The sequence below is a fragment of the Zalophus californianus genome, chromosome 4, assembly GCF_009762305.2.
Source record: "Zalophus californianus isolate mZalCal1 chromosome 4, mZalCal1.pri.v2, whole genome shotgun sequence".
In the NCBI taxonomy this organism is placed as follows: Eukaryota; Metazoa; Chordata; class Mammalia; order Carnivora; family Otariidae; genus Zalophus; species Zalophus californianus.
In genome coordinates this window covers 171,259-185,248 of record NC_045598.1, presented here as the reverse complement: position 1 = coordinate 185,248, position 13,990 = coordinate 171,259, and the positions used below count along the sequence as shown (strand labels likewise).

Below are 13,990 nucleotides of genomic sequence, written 5' to 3'. Positions count from 1 at the left end.
TTGGCGGGTCCAGGCGGCCGCGCCCTCGGGCCACTTCGAGAAGGCCCCGCCCCCGAGGGCCCCGCCCACTCAGGGCCCCGCCCACCCAGAGCGTAGTCCGGGAGCTTCCTTAAAGGCGCCGTGTCCACACGTCTCACCACCGCGTACGAGAAGCTGCGATAAAAATAACAGTTTTCGAGGGCGCCAAACTTCAGAACCAAGAGATTCACGCGGGCGTCCCGGCCTCGGAGGGCGAGGGCGCGGGGCAGCCGGGACCGAGCGGCCCCCAGCCCGGCCGGCCGCCTCCGCACAGCGGCGCCCGAAGGTGATAAACTGCTCATCAGTCCCACCGCGCGCGTGTCCCAGAGCCCGCCGGCCTTTCCGCATTGCCTCCTTAATGGGAGGGGGGCGGCGAGGGGCTGCGCTCCCTTCACGGGGAGGTGGGGGGATTCGGAGCTACAGGAGGAGACCCCTGGGGGGAGGAGGTGGGAGGATGTGTTGCCCTTGCGATGCGATGACCAGGTAACCACCTCTTACTCTTTCTACATTGGGGGCCTCCCTCCTTTCCGCCCCACCTCTGCCACCCACACTGGACAGTGCCCTCCCTTCCTAAGTGATGCTGTCCCCCCTTCAGCTTTGCTCCTGCTACAGCTGCCCCCCCATCTGCTTGCTTCCTGCCCCCCACTGGCCAAACCACCTTTCATAGGCCAGTTTCTGGGGAGCAGCACCCTAATTCATCTGGGCTCTCAACCTTGAGATCCCGGGTTAGGAACTTCAGGGCCCTCCCCCGTCCAACTTCTCTCCACCACCTTTCCAGGAGTGGTACACTAAGGCATGGAAACTTCTCCTGAAGCTTCCAGCCCTGGAGCCCAGATCCCCACGCACCGCTGTGGAGAGTGGGTCCGTGCTGACTGACTGCCCTGCTTCCTTCCTCTCCCACTCACCCGGCTCACCTCACTAGCCACCTGCAGGTCCTGAGCCGCAGCAGCAATTGCCCTGAGAGCCCCCTCCTTCGGGAAGCATCAGCTCCCAGGCCCTCCTGGCCCCACTGGCCCACCTTCTCCCTGACCTCCTGGTGCGAGAGCCTCTCCTCCCCTCACTTGACTCCCAGAGCCCCCCACTTGCTCCCTTATGTTCAGCATCCCCTCCGCCTGGTACTACATGGCTTCCTGGTCTCTGGTGAGTTGGCTCTCAGCTCCTCAAGCCCAGCCCCTCCAGATGCATCAGGGTGGTACACCCAGGTGCTCCAGTGCCTTCATCAGGGCCCCACTGCCCAGCCCCGCACGGGGCCTATCCACTCTGCTCCCAAATCCTCTCTTCTCTTTATTAGTACTTGGGCCCCAGCACTCTGTCCTATACAGCAGGACATCTCGTGAAGTCTGACCGACTCTGGCTCAAACCCCTCCAGGAGCTTCCTGCAGCTCTTCAGACAGATCCCCAGCCTAGCCAGGTCCCACAGGATCCGTCCTGCCCATCTTTGCCTGCTCCTGCTGGGCCTCCAGCTGTTTGGGCTGGGCCTGCACTTCCTCTTTCTGCTCAGAGCACCTTCCAGCCGCAGGGTACTTGCACTGATGTAGATGCCTCCTGCCCCACCTCAGGCCTTCACACCCTTGCTCCAGCAACTTGCTTACCCTCAGGTCTTGGTCGAGTACCAGGTATTCCTGGAGCCTCAGGCTAGTCCTGCCGCTTGTACCCTGCATCAGCACCTGTTTCTCTCTCCTTAGCACCTTGGGGTTTAGGGCCATGCTGCTCCCCCATCCACAGCACCTGACAGCTGACAGCATCCATTCCACATCTCCTGAACAAACAAGTTAAAGAATAATGGATGAAAGTGTGAATGCCCATGGGCCAACAGGTCCCCCGGGTGCTGAGAGTCTGGGTATTTTTGTTTTCTTATATTCATTTTCTGCTTTTTTTCTATTAACAAACAAACAAAAAAAGAACAGTTATCCTTTATAAAAGTCAGGAGTTCCAGGGAGGAGCCACTCACTCTCCCTTCTCCCCCTGTTCCTTCCAGCTCCACGGGGCCAACCCATCTCAGGGCTTCCTGCTTCGGGTCTCCCAGCAGAGTCAACAGTTGCCCTCCTACCTGGGCCAATGAAAAAGGCTGCCTGCCCCACTCACCCTGGCTGCACCCCCAGGCCCTCCTACCCCCCACCTACCCTGCCCTTAGTACAATCTTCCCACTCTCCTCACAGCCCCCCTTCCCACCCTGTGCTCACGTACTGATGTAGAAGACATGTGTGCAAGCACACACATGCACATGCACTCATAGGGGGTTGCTGCCTGCAAGACTGGTCACCTCCAAGGCCACCTGGTGTGCTGCCTCCATGGGCCTTGCCCCCATGCATAACAGTGTGCACTCTGCAAAAAAGCAGCCCTACACCCCAGTGCAAGGCCCTTTTCTCCATCCAGGGCTTCCTAAGGGAGCTTGAAGCCTGTGCTGTATCACAAACTTGAACAAGAAGCCACAGGAAAGGAGCCAGCCAGGTGGGTGGTCCCTGGGCCAGGCAGGGCTCAGGGATGGTGTAGACAGATGCCAGCACCTCTTTTAAAGTGTTCAGACTTTATTTCATGGTGATTGACACAGACACAGACACAGACCGGAGTTAGTAACATGACATACGGGGTTCCCTTCAGCCTTTGGGCTCAATGGCCCATCCCCAGCTGTGGGAGGGTTAGGGCTGCCACCCCCACAGGAGGGCAGGGTGTGGGGGGGGGCAGGTGGGATGGGGCGTAATATTGGCTGCCACCCCCACAGGAGGGCAGGGTGTGGGGGGGGGCAGGTGGGATGGGGCGTAATATTGGCTGCCACCCCCACAGGAGGGCAGGGTGTGGGGGGGGCAGGTGGGATGGGGTGTAATATTGCAGTTTTCTCTGCTGCCTCTACACCCACCCCTTGGCCTTGGTCTTGGACAATGACACCCCTCACACCAGAACCAGAGAGAGAGTTTGCTGAATGGTGTGCTCAGCTGCCGGGACAGGAAGGATGATGGCCCTGTCACCCCAGGTATCAACTAAAATCAATGCATAAAGGTTGGTGGTCGGGCCCGGACACCCATCCTTGAGAGGGGGGATGCCAGCTACCCAAGCAAGGAGGCAGTGGGCATCAAGCACAGCACACAGCAGCCCTGCTCCCTCTCAGGACGGCTAATGAGAGCTGGGGTATCTGGGGGGGGCACAGCTATGTCCAGGGTGGCTGGGTAGACAGGCAGGGCTAGCGAAGGGCCAAGGTGTGCTGACCAGGTCTGGACCTGGCCTCTGTCCCCCAGCACTCTGGGACTGGTGGACATGGTTGAAGGGAGGGGTACAGTATAACCCCAGCAGTAACATTGCTGCGAAGTCACAGTATTGGCATGGGAGGCCTGGGAGGGGCCGGTCTGGACTCGAGGCTAGCCCTGGCCTACAGCACAGGCAGGGAGGAGCAGCAGCTCAAGTGGGAGCCCAGGAAGGCCCCTTAGGGCTTGCATGGAGCAAGGGCCCCCTCAAGCCCCAGCAGCGCCTTCCTGCACGGTGGACACACGGGGAGGCAGAGCACGAGGGGCCGAGACACAGTGGCCCAAGGCAGAGGGACACATCCTGAGGCTGCCGCTGGAGTCAAGCCCTCCATGCTGCCTGCGTCATCTCCCCCTGCAAGTCCCGTGACACAGAGTTTGTCTCTGCAGCTTGTCTGCTTGGACGGTAGGGAGGCTGGTCCAGCAGTCCCTCTGGCCAACACATAGGCAAGAAAACCATATCAAAAAAGCAATGAGTTTACAAAAATAGAAAATAATGACAGCAGGGTGGGTGGTGGGCTGTGGTGTGTCTCATGGGGTGGCGCAGGGCCGAAGCTCCGGCTTGGTGACAGCATCCTCCAGCAGGTGCAGCGGGCGCTGACCCACCACCACGTCCCGTAGGCAGCCCACAAAGCCTGTGCTGTAGGCCTTGGGCAGGGCCTGGCCCATGGGCAGCTTCTCCAGGCCACCTGCAGGAAGACAGAAGGCCACCCGGTTGTGACTCAGGGATGGGCAATCTGGGGCACTAGCCAGCAGAGAGACCCACAGGTACTTGAAAGACCAAGTGAGTTACCCGAGGCCTGTCAGTGCCCTATCGGGAGGGGGAGACCACCTGACCAGGAGACATGCTCCGGCCTCCTGGCCCCACAGTCACCCAGGGAAGAGCAGGGCCTAAGACAGGAGGGTCAGGGCCCTACCCTGGCCAGTTGGTCTGCTGTCCTGGACGGGGTGACTCAGGTGGCATTCCCAGTTTGCAGCCCCAGGGGATAGGGTCTGTCCCTCAGAGATTCTGAGACCCTTGGGTACTCCTCCCCTGGCCTTCCCCCAAACACTCACCCAGCCATAGGGCTCCGTCTGTGTCTAGCTGTGTGGCACCCAGCGGGGAAGAGCCAGTCACGGGGGCCTCGTTGCCCACCTGAAGGGAACCTTCCCTCTGTTCCCTGGGGGTGGGGTGGGGTGAAGCCATCATCAGGTGGCTCCAGAGGCACTCCTGCCACCCCCAGATCCTGAGCTCCACATCCCTCCCAGAAGTCCCATCCTGGGGCCCACCACCATCATGCCTGGGGGCCAGAATGAGGTGGCACTGATCCCCAGGAGAGCACCCAGTGGCTAGGGCAGGGGGAACTCATGTGGGTTAAACTTTGCTGCAGGGGATGACCAGGCTCAGACCCCATGGGCAGGTCTCCAAACAGTGTGCGGGCAGAGCAAGGCCTCCCTTTTCAGATCAGGAAGTCCCTGGCCGTAACTGCTTCTCCTTTGTCCTCTGGCCCCGCCCCCTCACTGGCAGTGGCCTGGAGTCGGGCACTTCGCCCTGCCCCCACCTCAAACCTGGGCCCTAGCTACAAGTGACCGGGCGTGCCCTGGCTGGGCAAGTCCAGGCACCACCCGCCACTATTCTTGGCGTGCCCTGGGCTCCCCGCTGACCTATGTGCCCTGACCCGCAACCAGCGGTTGGTGTTGACTGGCACGGTGGAGTGCAGCACCACAGGCTGGGAGCCCAAGTCGTAGGTCAGCTGCAGGCGCCCATCCACAATGGCCAGTGCGACGTAGTCCGCCCGCTCCGTGGCCTTGCCGCTCCACAGCACCAGCCCCTGTGTGGACTCCGTGCGCAGACTCAGCTCAAAGTGGTTGCCCTGCAGGGCCTTCTCACTGCGGGGTAGAGAGCCAGTCAGGGCCTCCAGGAGGGCGGCCAGGGACGGCGTGCGGGAGGCGGGAGGGCAAGGGCCATGACGGCAGCTGTGATGAGACCCGGGGAGACTGGATGGACCGGTGGGTGGACACCCACATGGGACAGACAGGCCGAGAGATGGATGGCAGGAGGTGGGACCAGACAGGCGGACACACAGCAGACGAATGAGGCAGACAGACAGCGGGGGTTGGGTGCCACTGCTCACCTGGGAAGGGCCCCGGAATCCGGAGCATCAGGACTTAGAAGCCGGAAGAGAGGGGAAGCAGGTGAGCAGGGGACAGACAGGCTGTAGTGTAGGGTCAGAGGCGGGGGGTACCCAGCAGCCCTTCCCCATGTCCCCTTTCCAGCAATGGAGAGTGAGAGAGCAAGCACCCGGAGAAGAGACACAGGACCCCGGGGCGGAGCCGGGGCAACGACCTGTGTGTACACACAGGGCTGGTGGGCATGACCCAGGCCAAGTGCAGAGATCAAGAGGCGAAGCTGAGGGCTCACCTGCCTGGGAGCGGCCCCTGGATGTCTGAACACACGTGTGCACGTGAGGTACACACACACAGAGCATGTGCATCACACTCAGACACGCATGCACTCTAATGCACGCCTGCACGCACACACGCTATGCTGGTGCTTTGTGTCGAGGCAGGGGCTCCGGGGGGGATGGGGTGACGGCTCCCCGCTTCCAAGCTAGGGAACTAAGCCTTACACGGCACAGACACCCCCCAACCCCATTCTCCTCCACCGGGGTGGAGAGTTTCGCCCTCCGTGGGGGTGGGGGTGAGGCTCGGGATGTGCTGCTGTGGATGAGGAGCTGAGAATGGCGGAGAGTGAAGGTGGGGGTGGGGGCCGAGGTGCTACTTACGCTGGGATCTCATTGGTCAGTTCGCTTGGAAACAAAGAGACAGAGGTGGTGAGAAGGAAGGAGGGTGGAGGAAGGTGGGGGGCGGCCCGAGCTGGGTGGACACTGGGCCTTCCCCTCCCGGCCACAAAGCGGAAGGCGGGCGTGGAGGGTCCGGCGTCTCACCCTGCACAGCACGCAGATAGGGCCAGACAGGCAGAGGGGGCGGGGGGCGCCCAGCTCCCAGGTGGCATGTTACCTCTCCGTCACAGCATTGAGGTATTCGATGTAGGTTTGTCCGTCAAAGGCCAGGGCGTCCACGTCCCCTGCCGACTTCTCAATCAGCCCTGAGAGATAGTCGGGGTGAGGGCGGCCTCGGCTGGGGCTCCACCCCAGCCAGCCTCAGCCAGGTGCTGGGCACTGCTCACCGTCCTTACCCTTCTCGCAGTGAAGCCCCGAGAAGCCCCCGGGACACAGGCACTCGTAGGAGGCCTCCCGAGGGAGGCAGGAGGCCCCATTGAGGCACGGGTGGCCTGAGGCCTGGGTACAAGGGTGGTGGGCAAAAGACGAGACATCCACGGACCGAACCACGTGCTCCTGGGTCAGCAGCTGCTGGCCTTTCAAGGAGACCTGGGGGCATGAGAGGTAGAGAACCTTTGTCGGGCCTGCTGTCCTCCCTGCCACAGTAACCCCCACTCCAGGACAGAGGCCCCTCTGGGATGGGCCCTCCCTCGAGGCTCTACCACCCCTGACACTGCAGAGAGCAGTGGCTCAGCATCCCCTGGCTGGGATGGGCCCCACCCCCACCCCAGGTACCTGCTGGATGACGCCGTCGAAGCCGGAGGACACTGCGGCTGCCCGGGCCAGCTTGCTGAAGTCAGGGGCCCCTCCCACATAGAGCGGCTCCTTCAGGTTGAGGACAGTGTGTGGCACCTGGGGGGAGAGGCCGGGTGAGGGGGCTGTGGAGCCTGCCCCCCGGTCGGAGACAAGGGCACTGGGCCCCAGATCAGCGGCCCCACGGGCCGGCAGGGACCCACCCCCTCGCCCACCAGCCTATATCTAGGAGGCAGAGTTAATCACACAGACGTGGCCGAGGTGGAGACTTAGTGGGGGCAGCAGCTACTCTAGAAGATGAACGAGTAGGATGAGAGCAGAGACCAGTACCTTGCGGGATTTCTGACGTCCGAAGAGCAGGGTGGGGGTTGCAGAGCAAGGGCCAGAGAGCAGTGGGGGCAGAGAGAAGACACACAGACAGAGGGCACAGGACAGGTGGGGGAGAACACTTCAGTGAGAGCCGGCCGTGGGGGGGCTGCCGCGCCCCCCCGGGGGAGACGGGGGAGGAAGGAGGCAGGGGAGCTGGTGCGAGGCCCTCGGCCCTGGGGACACTCACCGGGGACTCCCCCAGCACGCGCGGCCCGTCACTGACCCGCATGGCGCCCTTGCGGCCATTGCGCTCCAGGAAGACCCTGGTCCAGGTGTCCAGGGCCACGGGCTCCTTGCTCCTGGGGAGCAGGGGGTACCGTGAGCAGGCTCTGGGCCCACCCCAGAGCCTGAGTGACACAGCCGAGTGCCCCCAGCCCCACCCCCATGCCCACGGGTGAGGGTGCACCTGATGACCGCCGCCCCCTTGCCCAGGTCATAGCGGAACTCCAGGAAGCGGTCTCGCAAGGCGAGGGACACGAAGTCCCCCTTGCCGTCTGTCTTCTGCCCATTGTAGAAGAGCAAGCCGCTGGGGCCACGCGCCAAGAACACCACCTCCAGTACCATCTTCTCCCTGGGGGTCCAGTGGGGTCAGGTGGGACCTCTCACCGGCCCCTCACCCCACAGGCTGGACAGGGGTTGGGGGGATGCTTCCGCTCACCCCCCCTTCCGCCCTACTGACCCCAGGTCCCGCTCAAAGGTATGCAAGCCTTTCAGCTCCAGGTAGGAGAAGCCGCTGAAGTCAGCCAGGAAGGGCTGGGAATAATCCCGCTCAGAGACTGTGGAGGGTAAGAAAGCAGTCACACGGAGGGGCCGGGCCCTGACCCCTGGGGTTCCCCGTAACTCCACTGACCTGCCAGCCCCAGGCCGAACTCAAGCCCTAACCTCAACCCCGACCCTAACCCCAACCAGAACCCACACCCTAACGCTTAACCCTGACTTCCTCATCCCCACCCTCCCCCTGTACTGACAGCCCAATGCCCCCACCTGTCTGGCAGATGGTGCCCCCCCGTCCCTGGGGGCATTCGCACTTGGCCTCTCCCTCAGGCAACACGCGGCAGGGGGCTGCCCCATGGCAGGGGTTGGGCTCACAGGGGTTCTTGTCATCACTACACGTTGGACCTGGAAGGAGACACGATGGGGTCCCATGCCCACAGACACACAGGCATGCCCCCAACCCCCACACCCAGCCCAGGCTCCACCCTCACCAAAGCGGCCGGGTGGGCACTGACAGTGGAACATGCCAGCCTCCAGGGCCTGGCATGGGGCCCCGCCGAGGCAGGGGTTGGGCAGGCAGGGGTGGTCCCCGCACTCGCCCACACCAGAGCTTCGGGTTACAGCCCCCTGCCAGCTGCTGAGCTCCAACCGCTGATTATTGACGTCCAGCAGGCGGATGCAGCCCCTGAGGCCAACACGGATGGAGGTCCTTTCGAGCACCCTGCCACCAGGAGGAGGGTCAGACACCGGAGGCCAAGAAACCACAGGCCCCCTCTCACAGCCAGCTCTAACACTGCACGCCCCCAACCAGCCAGGATCAGGGCTGCTCCCCGCTTTTGGTGCTCCCAGGATGGCCAGCCCCACAAACAGGACAGAACCAAGAAGTGGGTTGAGGGTCAAGGCTCAGGACTGAAGGTCAGGGCCAGCCCAGCCCCTCCTTGGGGGTAACACGGCAGCCTGGGGCTGAGAGATGCCACCCAGGAGACAGAATCAGGATTGGGATCAAATCAGGGTCAATGCCATCATCCACACTCATCTTTGCACCCACTCTGCTATTCACAAGTCGCTGGGGCCTCCTGGATGCCGCCCACAAGAGTCAGGGGTCAGGACCAAGGTCAGGGGCCCAGGGTCTGGGGTGCCCCACCCTCCTTGGTGCTCACACAGCAGCCTGGTCCGCCGGGACGCCGCCCACAAAGAGGTCTGTGTCCAGGTTGAGACCATCAGTCCCACTGGGGCTGTGGCCCAGAACAGGGGTCTCCCCATCCACTGAGAGCGAACCCCGGCGCCAGTGCCTAGACAGCTCCAAGCGGTACCAGCGGCCGGGCTCTACAGGCACTGAGCTGGTCAGTACTGCAGGCCCTGAGCCGGTGTCAAACCTGGGGGATGGGAGCAGGCACTCAGGACAGCCGGAGGGGCCCAGGACCACCGCCCAACCTCAGCCTCCGCCCTCACTTCTCACCCGCCTTGGCTCCGTTCCTGACCGCCCCCACCCCTACAGCCCCCTCCGCCTGGCCTGCCCTGGCCACTCACCGGAGCTGCACACGGCCCCCCAGCAGAGTCAGTGCCAGGAAGTCCTTGCCCCGGGCGTTGCCGTTATACAGCAGGAGTCCCTGGGGCTCTAGCGCCCGAAACTCCAGTGCCAGGCGCAGTGTATGGTAGGCACGGAGGGTGGGGAAGGCCAGGAAGGAGTGGCCCCCAAAGGCTGGCACAGAGGGATGCAGTGCTACAGGGAGACAGGGAGGGAACCGCTGGAGGGGCGCAGAGGAGCCCGGCCCCGCTCGGGGTTCTCCTCTAGCCTGAAAGCCCCAGCCCTGAATCCCCAAGCTGGCCCTGGCCCCAGCTCTGGGGCAGGGAATCCAACCTGCCCCTCACCCCAACCTGGGCCCCCTCTGCCTGGTCCCCAGCTCTCCACCGTGGCTTGGCCTGGCCTGGCCCCAACCCTAGCCCACCGCGCCCCCCCCATCTGCTTCCCCGCCTCTCTCTGGCATGGATGACCTTTACCCTTCTCGCAGACAGCACCCCTCCTGCCCACTGGGCAGCTGCAGGTGAAGCCTCCAGCTGAGTCCTGGTCCTGGCAGGTTCCCCCGTGGAGGCAGGGCTGGGAGTCACAGGGCTTTGGTGGCTGCTGGGGGCCTGAGGGCAAGGGCCGGCGTCCAGGCACGCGACGGGGGGCAGTGGTGGGGGGCTGGCGTGTGGTGGGCAGGGCCGTGGTCCTGCCAACAGGCCGGCTTGTGTGACTGGGGTAGAGGGCCCGCTGGGTCACAGCAGAAGGCACGTGGGCCACAGTGGTGGCTCTGGCCGTGGCTACGGCAGGTGTGGCTCCTGTGGTGGCTCCCATGAAGAATGCGGGAAACCAGTCTGAGGGCAGAGGGACAGTCAGGACCCACAGAAAGCAGAGCACAGGGAGGGCCAGCCGGGGCAGGGGTGCTGTGGGTAGCAGGGGAGGGGACAGGCAAGCAGCACTTGGCCAGACTGTGCACTCACCAAAGTCCATAAAGCGTATGTGCTCCTGCAGGGGCCGCCGTACCCCCAGGGACCGGCGCCGGGACGCCTGTATCTGCCGGAGCAGGGCCTGGCCCACATCAGACGCCCTAAAGGTTGTGGCTGAGAAGGAAGGGACATGGAGCATGGGGGAGCCCCGCACAGACGCCTACTGCCTCCTGGGAGGGCCCGGGGTAGGGGACTCACCAGGGTCGAAGTGCACGTCCACAATGGCTCGGACTGAGCTGCCAGGCCCCAAGTCCCGCAGGCGGACACTTCGGAAGTCCTTCTTAACATCCGAGTTCCGGAAGAGGTCATCCAGCTGTGGGTGGGCAGTGGGTGAGGGCTCTGGGGAGCTGCCCAGGCCAGGCTGTCAGGCCCTCCCTCTCCAGCGCCTCTCTGGGTCTGTCCTGGGAGGGAAGCTAGTGGCTGAGCGGGGCCGCACCCCTGCCCTGTGGGCCCTGCACGTACTGCGCTCTCGATGCTCCTAGCGGTCTCCCCAAAAAGCTCTGACTTGGGGTCGGCCATCTCCGGTGTGTAGAACAGCTCTTGCCCCTCGACCCCCTCGAGCTCCAGTACACCCTGGAATGCCTTGGTGGCTGTGGGGGAGGGGGCAGTGAGGCCCTGCCTGGCACTTGCCACAGGCACAGGCCCCAGCAGCAAGCCACACGGGGTGCAGGGCAGGTTAGTCAGATGGTCATGAGGTTAGTGGGGTCTCGGGGCAGGGCTGGTATCAGTTACCAAACATCTTGGAGCAGAGCTCCAGGCCGGCTTGCAACAGGAAAGACAAGTTAGCCGCAGGGTCCTGGGCACCCACACGTGTGCACGCCCATGCTGAATGCCCAAGACCACGCAGACCACGCACGTGTGCGTGCCAAATCAGAAAACCGTAAGCCCTGAGCGCCCACCTGCCAGGCAGGCCTCCTGCCTAGGAGGGGAGACAGCGTTCCTGGCGTGTCCAGGCCACGGTTCACGTGCCACCCCAGCCACCGGCTACGCACTCACCAGGACAGTTGGAACCCTGTGTGTCCAGCGAGGGCGTCTTGCCGTCCGAGCAGCAGCCCAAAGGCGCATTGTAGCAAGAAGCCCTCTCCACGGGTGGCCCAGGGGTCGCAGCACTGCCACCTCCGGGGGGCTCGAGTCCTGGGGAGGTGCAGTCTAAGCCTGGCCCCAGAGGTAACCTTCCTGGGCCCCGTCCCCCACATCCCTGAGCCCACGCTCACCCCCTGAGCCAGTCCCACTGGCCTCCAGGTCACCGCTCAGTCCCTCATCACCGCTCCCGTCGGCACTGCCAGATTCGCCAAAGGCCGACGTGGCGAGGCTGGCCGCGGTAGCGGCCGTGGGGGGCATGGTCAGCACGGGCCCCGGGGTTGTCCTGGGGATGCCGGCAGTGGTCCACGGCCCCGGTGAGGGTCGAGGCGTGGGCTGGCTGGGAGGGGTACTGCTGGGAGCCCGGGGCAGGGCGCTGGGGGAGGGTGGCAGCGCCTTGCTCATGCTGAGCCCTGATGTGGCCACGGGTCCAGATGTTGGGGGGGCACCAGGACCAGCAGCCTCTGCGGGAGGAACAGAGTCTGAGCGGAGGGCCAGGTCAGGCAGTCAGCCCAGAGTCAGGCCCTCTCCGTCAGCTCTCCGGCGGTGGGTGGGGCCTCACCCCGGCACGGGCCAAGGCTCTGGATGGAGATGTCCAAGCCCTGGCGGCAGGCAATGGTCCTCAGCTGGCACTCGTTGCCGTAGGTCACTCCGTCCGACCCACAGACCTGGGCACAGGGCAAGGTTGCTGGGGGGGGGGCCCCTCCCCACCCCACTACCCTCCACATGCCCCAGCCCTCACCTTGGTAGCATTGGCCTCCGGACAGGTGGATGTTGGGCACACGCAGTGTGCGGAGCCAGCCTCCTCCACGCAGGATGCCCCAAACTCACAGCGCATCTCAGCACACGTCTCAGGCACCAAGGAATCTGGGGCACACACGGAAGACCCTGCTGGCTCCGGAGGCCTCACTCCTATGACGGCCCCACCCCTGGCATGGGGAGCCAAGGTCAGCGCCAGGCTTGGCTCTCACCTGTTTCACAGCCTCCGGGGCCCAGGGCGTGGCCTTCTGGACACTGCCCGCACTTGGGCCCGGCCACCCCGGGCTTACATGAGCACAGCCCAGTCATCTGCTCACAGTCGTCCCGCACCGCGCCCCGGGGGTCACAGCTGCAGGCTGGGAGGCAGGGGGAAGAACCTGAGCTCTGCGCCTGGCTTCCCCACGGGCTCCAGGGCCCGGCCCAGTTCCTGCCTGGTGTGGGTCAGGCCAGGGTCTGAGCAGGTGAGACAAGGAGCACAGTGACAAGATGGACAGGTGAGAGTGCTCGGCTGGGGACTGACCATGGCCCCTGTCACTCACGGGTGCAGCCGCTCCGGCCATCAGTGACAATGCCACGGAAGTTCCAGAAGCCAGGCTCACAGCGGTCACACTTGAGGCCCCCGACACCTGGGCGGCAGGAGCACTGACCCGTGGCTGGGTCACAGGTTCCACTGTAGGAGCCGTGTGGGTTGCAATGGCAGGAGCCTGCAAGGCCAGGGCAGGATAGGGTCACTGCAGCCACACGGCCCCACCGGGCTGGGGCTGGGGCTGGGCCTGAGTACTCACTGGGGCAGCCGGCCAGGCCCACACCCCGGGCCGCAGTGATGTTGTCCTGGCAGCAGCCGTAGGGGGTCTGGGTGCAGTGCGGGGGGGCTGCAGGTGGCAGCGGGGCCAAGGTGGGGCCTGCAGGGAGGGGCGACACGCAGTGCCACATGTCCACCTTGGGCCTGGCCACTGCACCACAACCTCCCCTGGCTGTCGGGACCTGGTACCTGGAGCTTGGGTCACAGGTGAGGACCCCACACCACTTACAAAAACACATCTGTTCACGTAGTACTGAAAACATGCAGAACACCCAAAGATCGTGAACACGCTGCCACGTACATACACGAACAACCAGAACCCAGTGTGCTTGGTTAGTATGTTTTTACAAGCTGGCACACACACATACAAAACACACGTAGACACATTTACCCACGTTCCTCCCAAACCGCACACGTCAAACACACCCACAGATACACGTGTGCGTGCACGCATAAGTCCACATACCCACACGAGCACCCGTGCACACATGGAAGTAGAGTAAATGTGGCGTATCTACTGGACCACCACCCGGGTCCCCCCAGAAGAAAGACCGTCCAGAGGGTAGGCCTCGCTAGTGCACGAAGCCCGGTCCGGGGCACCACAGGCTGGTGCGTCGCGCACCCCTGCTGCTTGGAGGCACTCGTACCCACAGGCTGCAACCGCATGGACATGCACCGCACTCCTTGAACCCCACGTGCTCCATGCCCCCCACGGCACACACGAACCCCCGTGAAGAAGAGACGTGCACACATAGGCTGCACACCTGTGCACACAGGCACACAACGGCAGCCATGCACAGGCCCACTCACCACGGCAGGCTCCCTGAGCTGTGACATACAGTTCTCGCCGCGACTCACACCTGGCCTTCTTCAGCTCACACTCGGTGCCATAGGTGACCCCATCCGAGCCACACACCTGGAGGGGCGGTGTCAGTGTGGGTGGCCAC

The 13,990-nt window shown here is 63.9% G+C and overlaps 1 protein-coding gene across 14 annotated transcripts in view; it reads right to left on the bottom strand.

Moving 5' to 3' along the window:
- Positions 1 to 3,762: 3,762 nt before the first annotated feature.
- AGRN (agrin) overlaps positions 3,763 to 13,990 on the bottom strand; it is a 33,317-nt gene continuing 23,089 nt past the window's right edge. For 3 of the 14 annotated variants that reach the window (XM_027622911.2, XM_027622826.2, XM_027622934.2), the window contains 26 exons: positions 13,854 to 13,959; positions 13,027 to 13,143; positions 12,781 to 12,945; positions 12,454 to 12,597; positions 12,225 to 12,349; positions 12,045 to 12,150; positions 11,617 to 11,964; positions 11,399 to 11,536; positions 10,865 to 10,992; positions 10,601 to 10,715; positions 10,397 to 10,516; positions 9,914 to 10,270; positions 9,443 to 9,635; positions 9,073 to 9,288; positions 8,404 to 8,633; positions 8,183 to 8,317; positions 7,878 to 7,974; positions 7,605 to 7,769; positions 7,386 to 7,497; positions 7,160 to 7,171; positions 6,812 to 6,928; positions 6,433 to 6,625; positions 6,255 to 6,342; positions 4,899 to 5,210; positions 4,311 to 4,414; positions 3,763 to 3,943 (listed from right to left, as the gene is read on the bottom strand). In XM_027622911.2, coding sequence (XP_027478712.1) covers positions 3,786 to 3,943; positions 4,311 to 4,414; positions 4,899 to 5,210; positions 6,255 to 6,342; positions 6,433 to 6,625; positions 6,812 to 6,928; positions 7,160 to 7,171; positions 7,386 to 7,497; positions 7,605 to 7,769; positions 7,878 to 7,974; positions 8,183 to 8,317; positions 8,404 to 8,633; positions 9,073 to 9,288; positions 9,443 to 9,635; positions 9,914 to 10,270; positions 10,397 to 10,516; positions 10,601 to 10,715; positions 10,865 to 10,992; positions 11,399 to 11,536; positions 11,617 to 11,964; positions 12,045 to 12,150; positions 12,225 to 12,349; positions 12,454 to 12,597; positions 12,781 to 12,945; positions 13,027 to 13,143; positions 13,854 to 13,959 — 4,101 coding nt within the window. In that variant the 3' untranslated portion in view covers positions 3,763 to 3,785. Of the gene's footprint in view, positions 3,944 to 4,310; positions 4,415 to 4,898; positions 5,211 to 5,368; positions 5,402 to 6,019; positions 6,044 to 6,254; positions 6,343 to 6,432; positions 6,626 to 6,811; positions 6,929 to 7,159; positions 7,172 to 7,385; positions 7,498 to 7,604; positions 7,770 to 7,877; positions 7,975 to 8,182; positions 8,318 to 8,403; positions 8,634 to 9,072; positions 9,289 to 9,442; positions 9,636 to 9,913; positions 10,271 to 10,396; positions 10,517 to 10,600; positions 10,716 to 10,864; positions 10,993 to 11,398; positions 11,537 to 11,616; positions 11,965 to 12,044; positions 12,151 to 12,224; positions 12,350 to 12,453; positions 12,598 to 12,780; positions 12,946 to 13,026; positions 13,144 to 13,853; positions 13,960 to 13,990 lie in introns of all 14 variants that reach the window. The other 11 variants (XM_027622854.2, XM_027622918.2, XM_027622862.1 and 8 more) reach the window with 11 other exon arrangements.